The following is an 18846-nucleotide window of genomic DNA, read 5'->3' on the forward strand; positions in this document are numbered from 1 at the left end:
TGTTTAAAAATAATTCCTTATCTCTTCTGGCTAACCTCTGGAATTTTGCATTTAATTGGGCATATCTCCCCCTATCATTGTTGCCTTTTGCTTTCCTTCTTTCTTGGGCTACTTCTAGTGTCTCAGCAGACAGCCATTTTGCCTTCTTGGTTTTCTCTTTCTTTGGGATGTATTTTGTTGCTGCCTCCTGAACAATGTTGCGAACTTCTGTCCAGAGTTCTTCTGGGACCCTATCTACTAAGTCTAGTCCCTTAAATCTATTCTTCACCTCCACTGCATATTCCTTATTAGTGAGCTCATATCTAGCTGATCTGCAGGTCTTCCCTAATCTTTTTAGTCTGATCCTCAATTGTGCAATAATAAGTTCGTGATCTGAACTACAGTCAGCTCCAGGTCTTGTTTTTACCGACTGTATAGATGTCTGCCACCTTTGGCTGCAAAGGATGTAGTCAATCTGGTTTCGGTGTTGCCATCTGGTGAAGTCCATGTATAAAGCCATCTCTTAGGTTGCTGGAAGAGAGTGTTTGTTATGCAGAGTGAGTTGTCTTGGCAAAATTCTATCAGCCTATGTCCTGCTTCGTTTTGTTCACCCAGGCCATGCTTACCTTTAATTCGAGGTGTCATTTGACTGCCCACCTTAGCATTCCAGTCTCCCGTGATGAAAATAACATCTCTTTTAGGCTTGTTGTCCAGTAGGTGCTGCAGATCCTCACAGAAGTGCTCTACTTCAGCTTCTTCAGCCTTTGTGGTTGGGGCGTATATTTGGATCACTGTGATGTTAGATGGCTTGCCCTGAATTCGAATTGAAATCATTCTATCGTTTTTTGGATTGTATCCAAGCACTGCTTTAGCCACTTTACTATTAATTATGAAGGCTACTCCATTTCATCTGTGGTCCTCTTGTCCACAGTAGTAGATCTGGTGGTCATCTGATGTGAAGTGGCCCATTCCAGTCCATTTCAGTTCACTGACGCCCAAAATGTCTATCTTTAATCTTGACATCTCACCAATAACCACATCCAATTTCCTCCCCAGTAGCATTTTGACCATCTTCCGACCTGGGGGTCTCATCTTCCGATGGTATACCGACATATCTCTGGTTGTACTGATCCATTTAGTTTTCACGGCAAGAATACTGGGGTGGGTTGCCATTACTTTCCCCAGGGATCGCATTTAGTCTGACCTCTTTGTCATGACCTTCCTGTCTTGGGTGGCCCTTCACGGTTTAGCTCATGGTATCATTGAGGAGCTCAAGCTCCAGCACCACGACAAGGTAACGATCCTTTGCTGAAGTGTTTTGGTCTTACAGGTCTTTAAGTCTATGGAGAAGGACTCCAAAGCTGTAATCCTACACATGAGGTAACAAACCCTTGGAGCCCACTGGCCATGACAGCTGAAAATTGACAGCCCGGTTACCTGACATTTTTACATGGGCAATGTAGAAACTGAAATGTAACAAACATCGCCCTCCAAAACTCTCTTTAAAAACAGCATTATCTCCCCATCTAGCACGTTCTAGAGGTGCTGGATTACAATTTCCGTCACTCCCAAGAGTCAGTGAATGATAGATGCCTGCATTTTTCTGTCTGTCTTCCAGACTTAGCCATCTTTTAAAAAATAAGCAGCTCAGTTCTTTCTATTCCTAGGCGTGGGCAAACCCCATTAACTTTCTACTAAGATTTGCTTATACTCTCACCCACCCCCATTGCATCAAATTCTGCATCAGGAATGCTGAGAGACCAGGTTGGTTGGCACCAAAGTCCAAAGCCACAGACTGCCACCAGTGGATCCCTGAGTTAGCTTGAAGCACAAAATCTCCTCTGCACCTGTTGTTTCCTACCCATGACTTATCCATGACAGGTAGTCTGGCAAAGTAGTGCCCTGTGCTGGACCCCCTCCAATATTAATGAATCCCCCACAAGTAAAATAGTCTGTTGAGAATGTAGGGATGGCCGTGAGCATCATGGCACTAGTCATCATTTAATTAACTGCAGTGCTGCTGAGATCCTGTCATGTTGTTGCTTAATACAGTATCATCCCCCAACCCAACCAAAGAGCCCAGAAACTGTTGGCAGTGGGTTCTGTTCAGACCCTGCAGCTGCTCAAGAAAACTGATTGCCCTTGCTTGGTTGGCTGGAAGTTAGTTTGGGTGAGAATTTCAGGAGCACTGCTAACTGCAAAGGAATGCTTCATGTGTTATTCACACAAATAGGGAAATTGTGGTGAAAGGAACCTCACTTCATTCTGCTTCTACTGCGCTGAACATAATTTAGGAAACTGGGAATCTCATGGAGGCTCCTTGTATGATTTAGTATCCCAAATGCTCCCACCACTACTGTACGGGAGGCATTTTCCATAGCATGACATATTGCTATAGCTTTTCAGTACTGTAGTTTCTCCTGCCCTAGTTATCAAGGGATTGTTACGCTTTTTTTAACTTACTTTATCCAAGCTTATTGTTTACAATCTTGATTTTAGCATTTTCTCACCTCTTCTTTGATTTGTTGTTTAGCACTTCTTTTAAAACTTCACTTTCACATTGATATTGTATAATGTTTATAGATTTCCACAGTAAGTGAATAAAGCGGGTTTTCAATCATGGCTGGCTTCTTTTCAGTGCCTTATGGCTACACTTTTTTTTTCCCCTGGCCAAGAAAAGCACTATGACATTATTATGGGTGGGACACAGCAGAAAAATTTTAAAAAGTAAACAATTGGACAAGGAGTCTCCTAAACTGCATTAAAAAGCTGACTTGCCATTATAAATTGAGAAAAAAAGAAGCGCTACTAAGTTTCTGTGGTGTGATGAGGCGGAGACTCTAAAAGCTGCAATGAGGCTTATCAATGGTGTAAATCAGTGAATTATCACTGAGGACGCAAGAAAATGTTGCAAAATACAGTGCTTCTCTCTACAGGTAGTCCTCATTTAGTGACTGACTCCTTTAGCAACCGTTTAGTTACGAAGATGATGAAAAAGTAACTTTACAACCAGTCCTCGCATTTATGACATTCACAGGTCTGTAAAGCAAAGGAAAGCTGAAGTAAGATCATAAGCACAGTTGTGGTTTCACTTAGTGACTGCTTCACATAATGATTGAGTTGCCAGTCCCAGTTGTGGTCATTAAATGAGGAGTACCTGTAATTTCCAATTCACTAACCATACTTTTTTCCACACTCTACATATTGTAGCATATGTAAGATATTGGTATGATTCTATGGCCACTGTGCACACTTAGCTCTCACTGAGTGGTATACCTTCTCCCCCCACCCCCAACTGAACTGTGATATTCCTGTTGGTGCTCTGTTTGGCAAACATGCGAGACGGTACAGGTAGAATGGCTGCTCCTAGTATATGCTGATCGTAAGAATAGCAGTAGGAATAAAACAGGTACCAGAATATTGGGAAAATTGGCTGTGTCAGGTGAACTGGAACAGCTCAGGCATCTCTCTCTCTCTCTCTCTCACACACACACACACACAGACCCTGAGTTTGGGGAGGGGGGATAATAAAAAGACACTTTAAAATGTTCCTGGCTGCATCAAGGATATTCAGGGACGTGTGGATTCTAGCCAAGGGTTGCTGCATAAGAAAGTGAGGTGTGTGTGCAGTGGGGAGAAAGTAAAAAGAGGCTCTGTTGGAAGGAGGAGGCGGTGGGTTGGCTAATCCAGGATGCTAGTAGGAACCTATAGTGCTGACCTCAGCGTCTGCACTGACTGCCCAAAGAGCTTGATTATTTTTAGATAAGATGAAAAGCAGAGAGAGAACAAGGAGTTCTGGGATGCAGCCCATGTGAGGCGTGAGTTGTATTTCTGATGAGGAAGAGAAAGCGGGAGGTGGGAAGGGAGGAAGGGGAGGGCTGCTTCGGTGGCCTTCGCGTCTGCACTGTTCTGCTGCCTCCACAAGTCCCTGTGGCTCTTTTCTCAGGGAGAGGCGCAGCCCTTGCGTTCGATTCAGAGTCGGTCACATTCAAAGGAACTTCCACAGTTATCTAACCACCTCCTCTAGTCTGAGTCTGCCGATTTCTTGATGTTTTTAAGAAATGGTGGTACCTCTGATGATGGACCCTGAGTGTCTGCAAGGTTTCTCCCCTCCCTTTAAAAAGTAATTTTGGAGGGCAAAAGGGCACCTGATTATGTGCAAAGTGCATTTCCTTTGCGAAGGAACTACTGTAGTTGAGTGTAGCATGAGCAGGACCTGCTGCAAGAATGATACAGTGTGGAATGCTCCTAGATTAGGATGAGAATCTGTGCTTTTCATTCACAAGACTGCATGCAGATACAGGTAGTCCCCGCTCAACTACCACAATTGGGACCAGAGTTTTGGTTGCTAAGCGAAGTGGTCATTAAGCAAATACGACCTGATTTTATGATCTTTTTTGCGATGGTCATTAAGCCAATCGCTGTGGCTTTTAAGTGAACCATGTGGTTGTTAAGTGAATCACATGGTTCTCCATTGATGGTGCTTGCCAGGAACCATCTGGGAAGGTTGAAAATGGCAATTGTGTGACCATGCAATGCTGTGATGGTCATAAATGCGAACCAGTTGCCAAGCACCCAAACTGTGATCACATGACTGCAGGGATGCTGCGACGGTTGTAAGTGTGAGGACCAGTTGTATGTCTTTTTTTCAGCACCATCGTAAGTCCGAACTGCCACTAAACGAATGGTTATTAAGTGAGGACTACCTGTATCTCCTTTTTTAAAAAAATGATGGAGTAAGAGATGATGGGGAATAGCCTTCTCTATCTTAGATTCTGGGAGGTGCTGCTATTCTGAGTAACAGGCAAGTTTCAAGTTTCAAGCATACAAGAAGTTCTGTTTTGTTCTTTACTGCATCTTCTGGTCCACCAGCTGGAACTGGGTGCAAAACAATGGCTCAGATAGCAGACTTTGGGCAGTTTCACAAGGCCATAGTCGCCACCCTGCAAACCTCCGCAGCTATTTTCACAAGAGTGTGCAGTCACACTCACCACAACCCTTGCAACCATGGCCACTTACAACTTGCCCTCCCCAGCCACTAGTAAAAGTATGCTAAAATTTGGCCAGCATCTCATCTCTTATCTCTTTTTCACCACCCATGAGTTTTGGGGGTTTTTTGGGGGGTTGGGGAGCGAGGAAACCACTCTGGCTGCAAAAACCCCTGGAGTACAGTGTGAGAATTCTGTTGAACTTTGGAGGCATTGCAGTTTAGAGTAGGAAAAAGAGCCATGGAACCAGGAGGCAGTTCCAAGGAGAAGTTTCCACCAACTACATGGAATTCAGGAGTATCAAATTTCAAAATGGAAGTTCTGCAATCTGAGATTTCAGGCTGCGAATCAGCTCAGCTGCTGAAGGATGACCCCAGGAACAGTGGGAGGTGGCATTGCCCCAGGAACTGCCCCAAAGAGCCCCTTGGAAGTGCCCGTAGTTTGAACATTAAGGGAAAAAGTGTCTCTGAGCATGATTTGAACCAAAGACCCAACACAAGCTCCTTTACACAAAAATTACCTTCTGCTTTCTCCTCCCTCCCTCCCTGCAAGCTTGAGCCCCTGCATTCCTTTTCAGCAACTTGATTTCTCAGGGACAGGGTTCTTAGATGTTGCTACTCTTGAAAATGGAGTCAGACACTTCATTGCAGCCCTGCGCCAAATTACTCCGAGAGCAATCTATCCCCACCCAACCTTGCAGGACAAAGAGCTAATACAGCATAAGACAGTACCTTACGTTGCCTATATATAAAGGTGAAGGATTGCATCAATGGGCAATGTTTCGTTCATCATGCTCAAATACATGGCACGGGGTTGGGATCCGCAGTGGCATCGCATGCCTGGTGTTAGTGGCGCCAACAGAGCTCTGAGGTCAGGTGTTGCCTGCGTGGCTGATAGCCTTGGAAATGAGGCCGAGGGAGAAGCATCATCTGCATTGGCGGCTCGTTAATCACCCACCCGGGCTGCGAAGTGAGTGCTGTCGAGGGAGGGCCAATTATGGGGAGGAGGGCAGCCATTACTGCAAAAATTACATTACTCCAAGCACCCATTAGTGTTTGGCGGTTGCCATAGCAACCCAGTAGGGCCTAGACTTGTGGTCAGCCATTGCTCATCTTTACCTTGATGAAGAAAGACCAAGGATCTTAGCAAAGGTTGCTCCCAAGATGTGCACTTTGTGGCCTGGGGTGACACAACCAGTGACTCTCCCTTGCTTTCACCCAAGTCAAAGTGTCTAGTATTAAAATCCCACAAGTTGTATGAAAGTTATTGGGCAGGAAATCCTGCCCCTCCCTTACACAAACCTTTCCCCTTACAGCAAAAATATAACATTAAAACTAACTCTTGACTGCCTGTTCATGCCACCCAGAATCAGCAGCTGTCTGAAAAAGCCGCCTCACCTTGTCTAATGAAATTCTGACATTGTGTTTTGGCCAGTCAGCCCTGGACGCTGTTCTAAACTTCTTGGTTGTGGTGATGGCATAGGAAAGCAACTTTTGAAAAAAAGAAGACAAATGTATTTGTGCCTGCCCCCATTGTGCAGAGCTGTAAAACATAATGCACAATTCTTCTCTTTTCAGATTCAGATCAAAGCAGCAGTCCGAGGACAGGAATCGGTTCTGACCAGGAGGATAGTAAACCCATAATCACACTGGGTAAGCAAGAGCATGTCTATAGCAAAAAAGGAGGACAGAAGGAAGGTGTGGGTGAATGTATGAAGCCGTTGGTCTGTTGGACCTGCAGTACAAATCCCCAAAGAATTAGATAGGCTGGTATCCTGGAACAGGCCCATGGAAGGATGGATTCTGTGGAGCTACAAATCAAGGGATGATCCAAGCAGGAAATGGGTGTAGTAATGGAGAAGCACCTCAAGGCAGGCTTAGAAATAGGTTTGGTTTGGGGTCCTATTCTGTCTCTCTCCACCTTCCCAATTTAGAAAAAAACTTGGCTTATTCCAAACCAAATCAGACCCCACCACAGTCTTGAGGACAATATACTTAGGAATGCGCATTCCCAACCCAGCCTCACTCAGCAAATCTCTGAATAGTGAGCAAGGAGTCTGTGGTGGGGATGTTGGAAGGTGTCGTTCAGCACCTTTTGGAGGGCCACAACTTTTCAGCACTTCTCTAAAACCCCTCCGCTCATCTCTTGCTCCAGACTTAAGTATTGCCTCTTGCGTAAGATTTTCTTTCCTATCTGAATGTGTGGACACTCTTACAAATATACAGGTAGTCCTTGCCTAACAACTGCCCTGTTTAACAACCCTTTGATGTTACAACGGTGCTGAAAAAGTAATTTTACAACCAGGTCCTTGCATTTATGACTGTTGCAGTGTCCCTGCAGTCATGTGATCAACATTCAGGCGCTTTGCAACTGGCTTCTGACAAGCAGAGTCAAAGGAGAAGCTGGCAATACAATTGCAAGTCAAGGTCACATGATGTCTTGCTTAACAACCGAATGGGAAGTGACATCATAAGTTCATCACAGTCACGTGATGTTTTACTTAGCGACCACATCGCTTAACAAAGGAGTTGCCAGTCCCAATTGTGGTCGCTAAGCAAGGACTACCTGTAATAGACATTTATTGGATTAAGGGAACTTTTGGAAAAAAATGATCTGTCCAAGAATTTTAATTAAACACTTAACTTAAAATGAAATTAGATTACAATGAAATAGAATGATTTGTAACATTATTACATATTGTTGTATTTTCTAAAAGCCATTGTGGTGTGATGAATAAGTGGTGGATCAGGTGAGGGGAGACCCAGTTTTGAGTCCACCCACAGCTCACTGGGTGACTTTGGGCCAATCCCTCTCTCCCTCCCTGTCCTACCTACCTCACAAGTTGTCATTGTGGGAATAAAAGAAGGGGTGCTAATCTCATAAAGAAGTAAATAAATGCTAACAATTACCATATTTCCCAGTTCACATTCCACATTCAAAAATATGGAATCTTATATTCAGTGATATTAAAATAGATAAAACTTTCTGCCCCTGTGCAGATTACTAAAATCTTGAAATTGAAACAGGACTAAAGCAAATATCATCATACAAAAACAGCAAGTATGAAATTGGGTTTGAAAAGAAGCTGAAACAGCAGCAATTAGAACTCCCAGGCTTGCTAAGGTGGATGAATTGCAGCCATTTCAGAGAAGAAATTCCACAATTTAAGCACCACCACTGAAAAGTCCTTGTACCTTGTATGTGCTTCACACTGATAAGCACTATCCGCTGAAGCCAGACTTCGGGTTATTTATTTGTTTGTTTACTTTTAAAATTTGACCCTGCATGCTCTGAGCAAAGCTAGCAAAGCTGTGCAGTTGATTTAACAATAATAAAACTACATCAAAATGAAGAAACCTATCAATGAATACGGATGAAGCCAATCATATCACAGAAAAACAGACATCAGTACAAACATAAATGAGTTCCAGGAGGGGACTCACAGCCAGCTTGTAAAAACTCCTTCAATTCTGTATCTTCTATATAAAAGCCTTCTTCAACCTGATGCTGTTAAGATGTCTTAAAACTCTTATTCCATCAACCAAAACTAACATAGTCATGGCTGTTACATAATATTAAATTATTTTAGGGTCAATATTATTTTGCTGGTTGCTTTCTTAGGCTCTTGTTCTTTCTAGTCTAAAAAAATGGATTGCCTGTGGCTCCAAGGATATTTAGTTTAAGTGGCATTTTTCCCTTGCAACTATGATAAATGGGAGGAAAAGGTTTAAAAAGTATTCAGTTTGGAATATTTAGGGTCATCTTCTAATTACATGATTTAAAGCTTAAGAAATTTCATTCTTTCTCTGAGTCAAACCTTGACATTGAAAACATTGAACAATTTGAAAAAAAAAAAACCCTGATTATTGTATCGGTTTCTGATTTAATCCAAAATCTCTTTTGCAGATGCAGCAGATTTCCAAGAGAATTTTGTTACGTCAGGTGTGTTCAGTGTCACAGAACTTATCCAAGTTTCCCGGAGTGAGTAGCTTGTGTTGTTGTTGTTGTTGTTTTTCCTGTTTAATTCTCACTTCTGTCAACTATTTCATATAGTTTGAAATGCAGGTATCAGTAAGACTTTTGCTCAGATGTTAATTTTTCCCACCATTCAGTTAATCCATTCCTTTTCCTCATTGTAAACATTAACACATTTCCATTAAAAATTGTGCACATATTTTTACTTTTAATATCTACATGTAGTCCTCAACTTACAACCACAATAGTGACTGGAAAATTCATTGTTAAGTGGTGTGGTCGTTAAGAGGCATCATGTGACCACACCCAATTTTATGACCTTTTGTGTGGCAGTTGTTGAGTGAATCACATACTTCCCGATTGACTTTGCTTGTTGGGAGCTGGCTGGGAAGGTCGCAAATGGTGATCACATGCCCCTGGGATGCTGCAACCGTTGTAAATACATGCTGGTTGCCAGGCCCCCGAATTCTGATCATGTGACTGTGGGATGCTGTGATGGTCATAAGTGCGAGGACCGGTTGCAAGTAACTTTTTTCAGCACCGTTGTAACTTCGAACTGTCACTAAACGATTGAGTGTAAGTCGAGGACTACCTGTACATGCAGCTACCAGGAAAAGTCATCTATTGGTTAGAGTGTGCTATCATCAATGTACTGATGATACTCAATTGCCAGCTCAGGCTACCCTGGCTATAGTGTTGAAGTCTTGTCCCAGTGATTGTAGGCTATTTGGGTCTGGATGAGAGGAAAGAAGTTGAATCTGAACCCAAGCAAGATGGAGTTGCTGTTTGCTGAACTAGGTTCTCTGCCAACTCCAGTGTCGTCTCTCAAGGAATGGCATTGCTCCTGAGGGAACAGTTTCATCACTTGGGTCTTCTTGGACTCATGGTTACTGCTGGATGGGCAGGAGGAGGCCATGGCTAAAAGGCTTCTGTCCAGCTCTGGTTGTTGCACCAAGTGTGGTCCTCTTGGTGCAGGAGGATTTCATGCGGTAATTCATGTTCTCACCACTATCTAGTTTGCCTACTGCAATGCATTCTACATAGGGCTGTCTCTAAAGAAAACTCAGAAACTGCAGTTGGTTCAAAGTGCATGTCAAGGGTCACTATATGCTACGGACATATTATACCTGATCAAACTACCAGATATGAAGATTTCAAGAAAAATTGCTTTCAGTTCTCCACTGCTGTGAAATTAGGAGGCTAAGGCCAGGAGGAGGAGTGTCTCCATGATGGCCCCAGATGATAGAAAAACTTCCCCCTAGAAAGTAGGTTTGCCTCAACAGTGTTGGCTTTCCAGAAAGAGGTTAAAAGAGAGCTACTCCAGAGGGCTTTTCTAACTGATTAGAGAACACCTTAGAATATTTTATATTATATAGGTTTTTGATTATTATTTTAATTTTTGCATTATATTTTATTATGGATTTTATTTATTTATGTGGCATGATTGTGGCAGTTTAAAAATCTAATATTAATAATATATAATATTCATGCACAATTTTCTTAGGTATTTTGTACATATTTCTAGAGTACAGACATTTTGTATATATTTTCCCAGTTGGGATACTCTTTTCCCTATCTGAAAAATATATGTTAAAAATGAAATTCTCAGCTACTTTCTATACATTATTTCATTTTTTTACCTCTAACTTCCAATGGTATAGCTTTCCCAGCATTTGACTTTAAATTACTTTTCCCCACCTGAGTGGGAAGAGATTAGACTAGTTCAGTTATTATGAATTTTTGAGAACTTGGTGGAATCTGGTAGTATTGGGTAGATCCAGAGTATTCATTGGTTTTGAGACTCTGGGCAGTTCTGCATTGCATGCTAACCTGATTCTCTTCCATGGCGCTTCTGGCTGTTTCTTAAGCCATCTTTAGAAATTCCAGTCCAGATTCTATTGGGTTGGCAACAGGGCCAGGCTGGCTGGGGAATTCTGGGAGTTGAAGTCCACACATCTTAAAGTTGCCAAGGTTGAGAAACACTGATCCAGACCATAGCAACTGCAAGATCTGTTAGGTCAACCCTGACCCTGAGCTAAATCTGAGCCAGTGTATTGTACTGGACAAGGTGTGAACAAGGATTGTGGAGTTTCAGGTTCAAGTTCCCCCTCAGCTATGGAAATTCCCTGAGGGGCTTTGGGCCAGATACTCTCTCTCAGCCCAACCTTCCTCATAGATCTCTTGTGGAGGTAAAAGGAAGGGAGATCTCCATGTAAGCCATCTTGAGCTACTCACCCCCCAAAAAGACATATTATAATTATAACAAATAAAATAAATTAATACATGGATTCATAGTCACTTGGTATAGGGAAATTATGACTTAATGTTGTTTTTTAATTATTTTTGTGAGGAACATGCAGAAACTCTATTCTGACATTCCAAAAGCTGGAAATCATTCTAGAATATCTAATTAGCCTCCTTTTTTTTAATCATGAGAGGCAGGAGAATTGGATTGTGAAAAGAAATATATATATATTTTGCTAAATATTCAAGATGGTCTAGTGGTTAAGGCAGCAGGCTAGAGACCAGGAGACCGAGAGTTCTAGTCCCGCCTTATGCACGAAAGCTGGCTGGGTGACCTTGGGCCAGTCCCGCTCTCCCAGCCCAACCCACCTCACAGGATTGTTGTTGTGGGGAAAATAGGAGGATGAAGGAACATTAGGTATGTTCCCCTTCTTGAGTTATTTATAAAAATAATAAAGGCAGGATTTTAAAAATCTAAAAAAACCAATGCGAATGAATTTCTGGACATATTGTGTGCGTATGTCTGCAGTGCATCGTTAGAGATACACAGATTTCACCTCACTTCACTCCAAAATCTCTGACAGAGCACCCCTGTTAGAAGCAGAGATTTCAAAAGACACATGCCCGTTCCACCCCCAGCAATACTCAGCCCTTCTTGTTTGAGGAATCATTCACTGTCCCTCCCCACTGTTGATGGTTCTTCAATCTCTGTTGTCCGCAGCACCAGTGGTGACAGGCACAGGGCCAAATTTCTCTTTGGGAGAGTTGCAAGGGCACTTAGCATACGACCTGAATCCTTCAAGTACGGGGATGAGGCGGACGCTCCCCAGCACTTCCTCCAGTGGGTAAGTCTAAACTTGCTGTGTGTGTGTGTGTGTGTTTATGGAATAAGGCTTTTACCCCACTGAGGATGCAACTGATGGGATCTGAAGGTTGCCAGGTCTCATGAAATTGGGCCATGTCCAGAAGTGGTTCTTCAAGAATGTAGGACCTTTATCCAGCCATTTCTTGTAACTGGAAATTATTTTCTCATTAATATATGCAGACAAACATATTGTGTGTGATTGTGATTTAATGCAGTCTTTCTCTCTCTCTTCTAGCCGAGGTAAACTATAAGGTTTCAAGTTAGAAGTCTGTAGCTTTTACACTCCACTTTTTCTTCTTCTTTTCTCACTTTTTATACAACCTGAATCATGATCCTGAGTTTTTCAACCACATCACATCCACATGTCTCAAGTATCTGGAATGCAAATTAATTGAGAAAGTGGAAGATGGAGTGTTTGACAACCCTCCCCATGTCTTTCTTTATAATGGAAGCCACCACCTCTAATGTGCTCTGAGGACCAGAATTGAAATTGTAAAGATGATCATCTGGTGACTCAGAAGCCAAACATGCTACCATCTCAGCCTTTAGGAGTGCTGTCGTCTTTTAATTAGAGAAAAGGAAAAGCTTTGCTCACTAGGTAGCTAATAACCTGCTGAAATAGCTCTTACCTTTCATAATGCCATTCCTTCATTCCCTACCCTGGTTTGATACCCACCTCCAGACCCTGTACAAACTCCTGATCCTTATCTTCAAAGTCCACCCCCATGGAAAAAGGGGTGGGGCTTTGATCACATGGCCACAGCTGCCATCTTGACTTTTTTGACCCCCTGGATGCCTCTGAGGCTCTCCATGACTTGCTCTGCTCTTATATCCCAGTATATCATTGTTCTGTCCTTTGTTCCTATCCCTTAAAATGGTTCTACCTTTTCTCTTTTACTTCTTGTGCCCAGAACTCTCTACCAAAACACCTGTCCCTTATCTTCTCTTCTTTATTCCTTCCACTATAATGTTAGGAATTTGTTAAGTGAATAATTGCAAATTGTTTACCTTTGCCTTGATTTTCTTACCTCATTTGTCTCTCTTCTGAATGATATTTCACAATGTAAGCCCCCCTGAGCAGTCTTAACTCCTTGGACTTTGTGAACTGTTAACATAGAGCAATGAAATATAAAAAGGAGGATGTTCCTTTCAAAATTTAGCTTCTTTGATAGCTGTTATCCCCAAAGGGTCCTTCACTGGTAGGTGTAATGGTTATGCTGCTTTTGAAGAGGGGTTCAGCATAGATGTGGTTAGATGAGCTTGATATTCTTAGATTTAAACTGCTGTTAAAACCATGTGTCTCATTTTTTTCACATAAGGAGTAAACGGCATAAGTCAGGATCCATGGAGGATGATCTGGACACCAGCCCAGGGGGTGAATACTACACATCCCCTAGCTCCCCCACAAGTAGCAGCCGCAACTGGACGGAGGACATGGAAGGGAGTAAGTGTGGGGGAGGTGGGGGAGGTGGGGGAGGTGGGGGAGGTGGGGTGGGCCCGCCCTCCCTGCTAGTTCAAATGCCTTTGCAGAATATTTAGCATTTTCACCAGCTTCCTGTTTTCCTAGTTTCAGGGCCCAACATCCCAGATCCCCAGATGCTTTCACTATTCGTGGGAAGAGTGTAATTGTTGCATATCTTTGTTTGAACTACTGAATATAGAGATAGGCCAGAAGAGCAATTGTGTTGATAGATCACAACTAGAAAATATTTAGCCACCAAATCAATAAATCATTATGATTTTTTAAAAGTTTCTTTGAAGAGCGAGGAAAATTTAATTTTTTTCTAATTCCATTACCTTATTGTTTGGGAATCTGCTATCCACTCTATTTTAATCTTTATTTATTTATTTATTTATTTTGGTAAATTTATGTGGCTGTGCATCTCACATTTGTGACTCTGAGCTGCCTACAAATTTAAAAACACAAAACAATACAACATAATCACCAAAAAATAACCACAAGAATAATTTTAAAAAATGATTAAAGCCATTTAAAAAAACATAATCTGTGAGAGAGCACAATCAGTCTCATTAACAGTACAGTATTCATTCTGGATCAACTAGAAAAATGTCTAGAATAAATCCCAGAATCAGAGTTTTGCTAATGTAATGTAAACCAGTTACATTTGTTTTTCCCCTTCTCAGCGCCTATGTTATATATGCATCTATACAGTAGAGGGGAAAAAGCTATCTTTATATGATTGAACATATGGTTACATCAAGATTCTTTTCAGTATGTAGTGTTTTGTTGAGAAAATGCTGCTGACAAGATGTGGTGCTGCCCACCAGCTTGGCTGGCTTCAGAAAAGGGTTGGACCAATTTATGGAAGTCCTGGGGATCAACAGCTATTAGCAATGGGACTGCCCCTGAAAACTATCCACTAGGGCTTCCTGATTGATTGATTGATTGATTGATTTAATTTTTATCCCGCCTTTATTATTTTTATAAATAACTCAAGGCGGCCAACATACCCAATACTCCCTCCTCCTCCTATTTTACCCACAACAGCAACCCTGTGAGGTGGGTTGGGCGAGAGAGAGTGACTGGCCCAAGGTCACCCAGCCGGCTTTCATGCGTGAGGTGGGACTAGAACTCTTAGTCTCCTGGTTTCTAGCCCAGCACCTCAACCACTAGGCCAAACAGACTGCTGGACTATCCAGGCCAGGGGTCCGACCCAGCAGGATGCTGCTTATGTTCTATGTTCTTATGAAACATTGCTTACATTTTATTATTACCATTCATTTTTACGCTTCTTCCCAGGGTAGCATATAACAAAGAACAATAAAAACCAGCTTCAGTTAAAAGCCATTATGTAGCTGAAATAGTCAAGAATACAACTCCCATAAAACAAGATAATAAAAACAGAATAAGACAATCAAAATAAAGTTCATTTTCAAAAAACAGTGCAGAAGTCAGTCCTGTCCATTGCTACCCAGCAAATATGTGTTGAATAAACATGCCTTCATGTATCATTTAAAACAAGACAGTGAGAAGGCAGCTGTGCTTTTGATGCTATCATTAAAAAGGGTTTACTTCTACTGATTGCCACCCAGCCGCTAATGGGGCTACAAGAAGGGCCTCTCAGTGGGATGTTCATGCTAAAAGATGATAGTGAAGGAAACAATCTGTTTAGGGCTTTTTACACAAATGTCACCACCTTAGAGTCATGGGTATCTGGGGCAGGGGCCAATGGAGGAAATGACAAGAGAAACCTGACATCATCACCAAAATGCTGTGACTCACACATTACATAAATATGTAATGGCAGCATCTGTATGATGAGGTCACTGCAGAAGCATTTTGGAATCATTGTGGTTTAGAACAATGGGTAGAACAACCTATGCTGTGAGTATAGAAGACCTTCACAAACATGGCCCCTTTCAGAAATGTTGGGATTATAATTCCCAGCATTTCTCAGATGGCGTTCTTTAGCTACAGTGGTTGTGGTCTGGAGAGTGCCTGATTAGGGGAGGGACTTTGGTCTAAGGTGCTCTGTACACGCATCTATTGGTAAAAGAGCTGTATGTATGCAGAATGTGAACTATGGATGTGTAGGGGATTTTTTAATATTCCAAGCTTGATCATTAGGAACTGCATCTTAATTTCACAAACTGAGCAAATCCACATACTAAACCAGGATTTTAGCAATATCACTTGAGATATAATCATGTTTGTTAGGATAATTATCAACAGTTGCATCTCCTTCTGCTTGGTTTCTGGAGATGCTATGTCTCCTAATATAATCACATTATTCATGGCTCTCAGCCAAGGGAATGCTAGAAAGAGGTACGCCGTTCTGAATTAACTATGGAAAAATTTTCATTGATGAAGATGTGGGGTATTACTTATTACAAGGCAATGATTCCCAATTGGTTTTATTTAGTATTTAGATATCTTTTCTCCTAAATTTTGTCTCTTATCATAGGAAAGTTGCCTTCTGTAACTTCCATTGCTGGCAAGTGTAGCTATTTTAATGCCAGTTTGCTTTATATCAGTGATATAGTAATGCAAGATTGGGTGGGGCCAAACTTTTGGACATTTTGGCATTGGATAGGTGTTAACCAAATAAAATTGATACCTTAAGCTAGTGTTTCTCAACCTTGGCCACGTTCAGATGTGTGGACTTCAACTCCCAGAATTCCCCAGCCAGCATGGTTGGCTAGGGAATTCTGGGAATTGAAGTCCACACATCTGAAAGTGGCCAAGGTTGAGAAACACTGCCTTAAGCCTTGCAGAGGCTTAAGGCACCGCACCCCCTCCTCCAGTGGATCCTAACTCAACCATTTTTGGAGTGGCCTTAACATGCTGCACAGAGCTGATGAGGCCGTCAAGCTGATGGAAGTTGTGCACAGTGCAGCACTGTTTTATAGGATACTCATACAAGACAATATTTTGTGTTACTGAGAGGGAGGGGAAAATACCTGAGTTCTGTGGCAACATGCTTCTTATTAGCTTTCTCAGCCTTGTGTTCACCCATAGTCCCTTAGCCAGCACAACAAATGGCACCTACAATCCTACACAACTGGAGGGGCCAAAATGGGAGAGGCTATCTTTTTCTGGTGATGCTTATTTGAGAAATGCCCTATTCTTTTTGGTGGGTCAATGCTCATTTGAGAAGATGCTTGCCATCTGCAGATGTTATAAATTGTGGGATTAAAAAAAATTCATAAAAAAAACTTTGCTATCAGAGTATTTATTTTTCCTCACTCAATTTGTTTTTAAAGAATTGATCAGGTAGCTTAATGATCAGTTCAATAAACATTGCAATATTGCTGTGGTTCCTTCTCCAAGTAGAAATGTGTTTAAATGCTTTGCAAGAAGAGGTTTAATTTCAATCCTGTACTGGATGTTCTGTAAAATCTCCAAATGAGTGTCTGAGAAAGGACTAAACCTTTTAGTGGCATGGACTAACCAACTGGCCCAGATAAATCTTAACCAGCAGATAGAGGAGATTAACTGCATCCTGTCACAGACATGCACACATAACAGTGGAGGCCTTTGATATTTATAGGGAAAGCTAGAAGCACATCCGGAGGATTCACCTAACAACCCCCTAGGAACAAAGCCCTTTACATCAATATGTCACAGATTAATATAGAAAAACTTCTGCAGGTAAATTGGCAAATCTTGAACTGTACCTGGCAACCTATGGGCATAGTGGCTCAGCACCAACATGCCATAAGGGGAGAGCTACAGAGACAGGGAAAAGGATAACTCCAAGTGACAAAACACAAGACAAGCTTGATAGTTCTATACATGCTCTGTATTGCATGAAGGACCCCGGTCCCATTTTATAGTTGGGAAGACTAGGGCACTGCAGTAAATGGGGCTAATGGCTCAGGGGAGGTGACATTTCCCATTGGTTAGGTCTCTGAAAAGCATGGCTGCTGTAGTTAAAGGCCAGTTCCAAGCTGTATAGGCAGAGCAGGAGTATAGTTAGAGGACATAGTGATGCCAGCAATCAAGTATTTCAATGACATCATAACATGCCACTTCCTCCAACTCTTCTCCAGGCATCTCCCCAACTGTGAAAAAGACAGAAATGGACAAGTCTCCCTTCAACAGCCCATCTCCGCAGGACACGTCACCCCGGCTGTTCACTCAGCATCACCGTCCTGTCATTGCTGTACACAGTGGTATGTAAGCTGTCACCAGGGAGGGCCAAAGAGCAAGGACCTCTAGATTTTAGACCAAGTCAAGTCATGTTGGGAGTTGGGTGGCATAAAAAATAAATTAATAATAATTATAATTATTATAATAATTATTATTATTTTGACTTGATAGTAGAATCCTAAGAGGACAGAGGTATTTACCACTTTAAGTGTATGAGACGGGGCTCTGATAGTTTTAATCAGTGTTTCTCAACCTTGGCAACTTTAAGATGTGTGGACTTCAACTCCCAGAGTTTCCCATCCAGCCATGGGAGTTGAAGTCCACACATCTTAAAGTTGCCAAGGTTGAGAAACACTGGTTTTAATAATGTTGCTTATTTTTATGGAAAACTAGCATGTCAAAAATGAGGGTCTCCTTACTGTGCTTCTTTTCTAATTTCCCATAATTCCTCATCTAGGGAAGCATTCAAAATCATCATTTTTCTTACTTTTTTCTACGTTCTGCCTATTTGCTATTTTAGAACCGCCTGTGGGTAGGCATAGGTCTCAGAGATCTAATTATTAAAAGGTTGCTTGCTTATTCTTTTTAATAGTAATTCCTTCTTCCTAAGAATGGTAGTTCAGCAACATGTGGGGAGAGAAGAGAAGAGAAGAAGCTGCGCTGGCAGAAGTTCTCAAAGGGAGAATGGTTATTAATCCTTCCCAAGCAACAATTGCCAGAATGCTTTTAGGAGATGGAATGAAGGATTTGATAGTTCTAGAAGAGTTCAAAAAAATTACATTAAGCGCTCTCACGTGCCTATTAAGTAATATACTAGATTCAGCAGCTAACACTAGCATAGGTCAACCCCCATCAAAGGAAACTGCCTGAGTTAAGATAAATATAACTTTATTAGAGGAAAAGATTGCTTTGGAGGCATCCTTGCTGCAATCAGCAAAAATATAGCTATTCCTCTCAGGGGTCTAACTCTGGGAAGGAATTGTCCTGGAACTTCGTAACAGAATCCAGCTGTGCACACAGCCCTAACTGGTAGGTGCTTGTTACATCTCCAGGGAACCTCCCTTTCTCCAATTCCAGAATTATTTGCACTTAAATCACAAAATAAAGAAATGGAAATGAAACCTCAAGGCAGTGATGAATGTACACATAATACACAGAGTATATCCACGTAAATCTAAAAT

The 18846-nt window shown here is 41.9% G+C and overlaps 1 protein-coding gene across 3 annotated transcripts in view; it reads left to right on the forward strand.

The window, feature by feature from the left end:
- NFIC (nuclear factor I C) overlaps positions 1-18846 on the forward strand; it is a 147608-nt gene that overhangs the window by 88272 nt on the left and 40490 nt on the right. For all 3 annotated transcript variants that reach the window (XM_063290753.1, XM_063290752.1, XM_063290755.1), the window contains exons 3-7: positions 6545-6619; positions 8874-8948; positions 11908-12031; positions 13371-13495; positions 17566-17688. In XM_063290753.1, coding sequence (XP_063146823.1) covers positions 6545-6619; positions 8874-8948; positions 11908-12031; positions 13371-13495; positions 17566-17688 — 522 coding nt within the window. The remainder of the gene's footprint in view (positions 1-6544; positions 6620-8873; positions 8949-11907; positions 12032-13370; positions 13496-17565; positions 17689-18846) is intronic.

The sequence above is a fragment of the Candoia aspera genome, chromosome 1 (assembly GCF_035149785.1).
Source record: "Candoia aspera isolate rCanAsp1 chromosome 1, rCanAsp1.hap2, whole genome shotgun sequence".
Lineage (NCBI taxonomy): Eukaryota > Metazoa > Chordata > Lepidosauria > Squamata > Boidae > Candoia > Candoia aspera.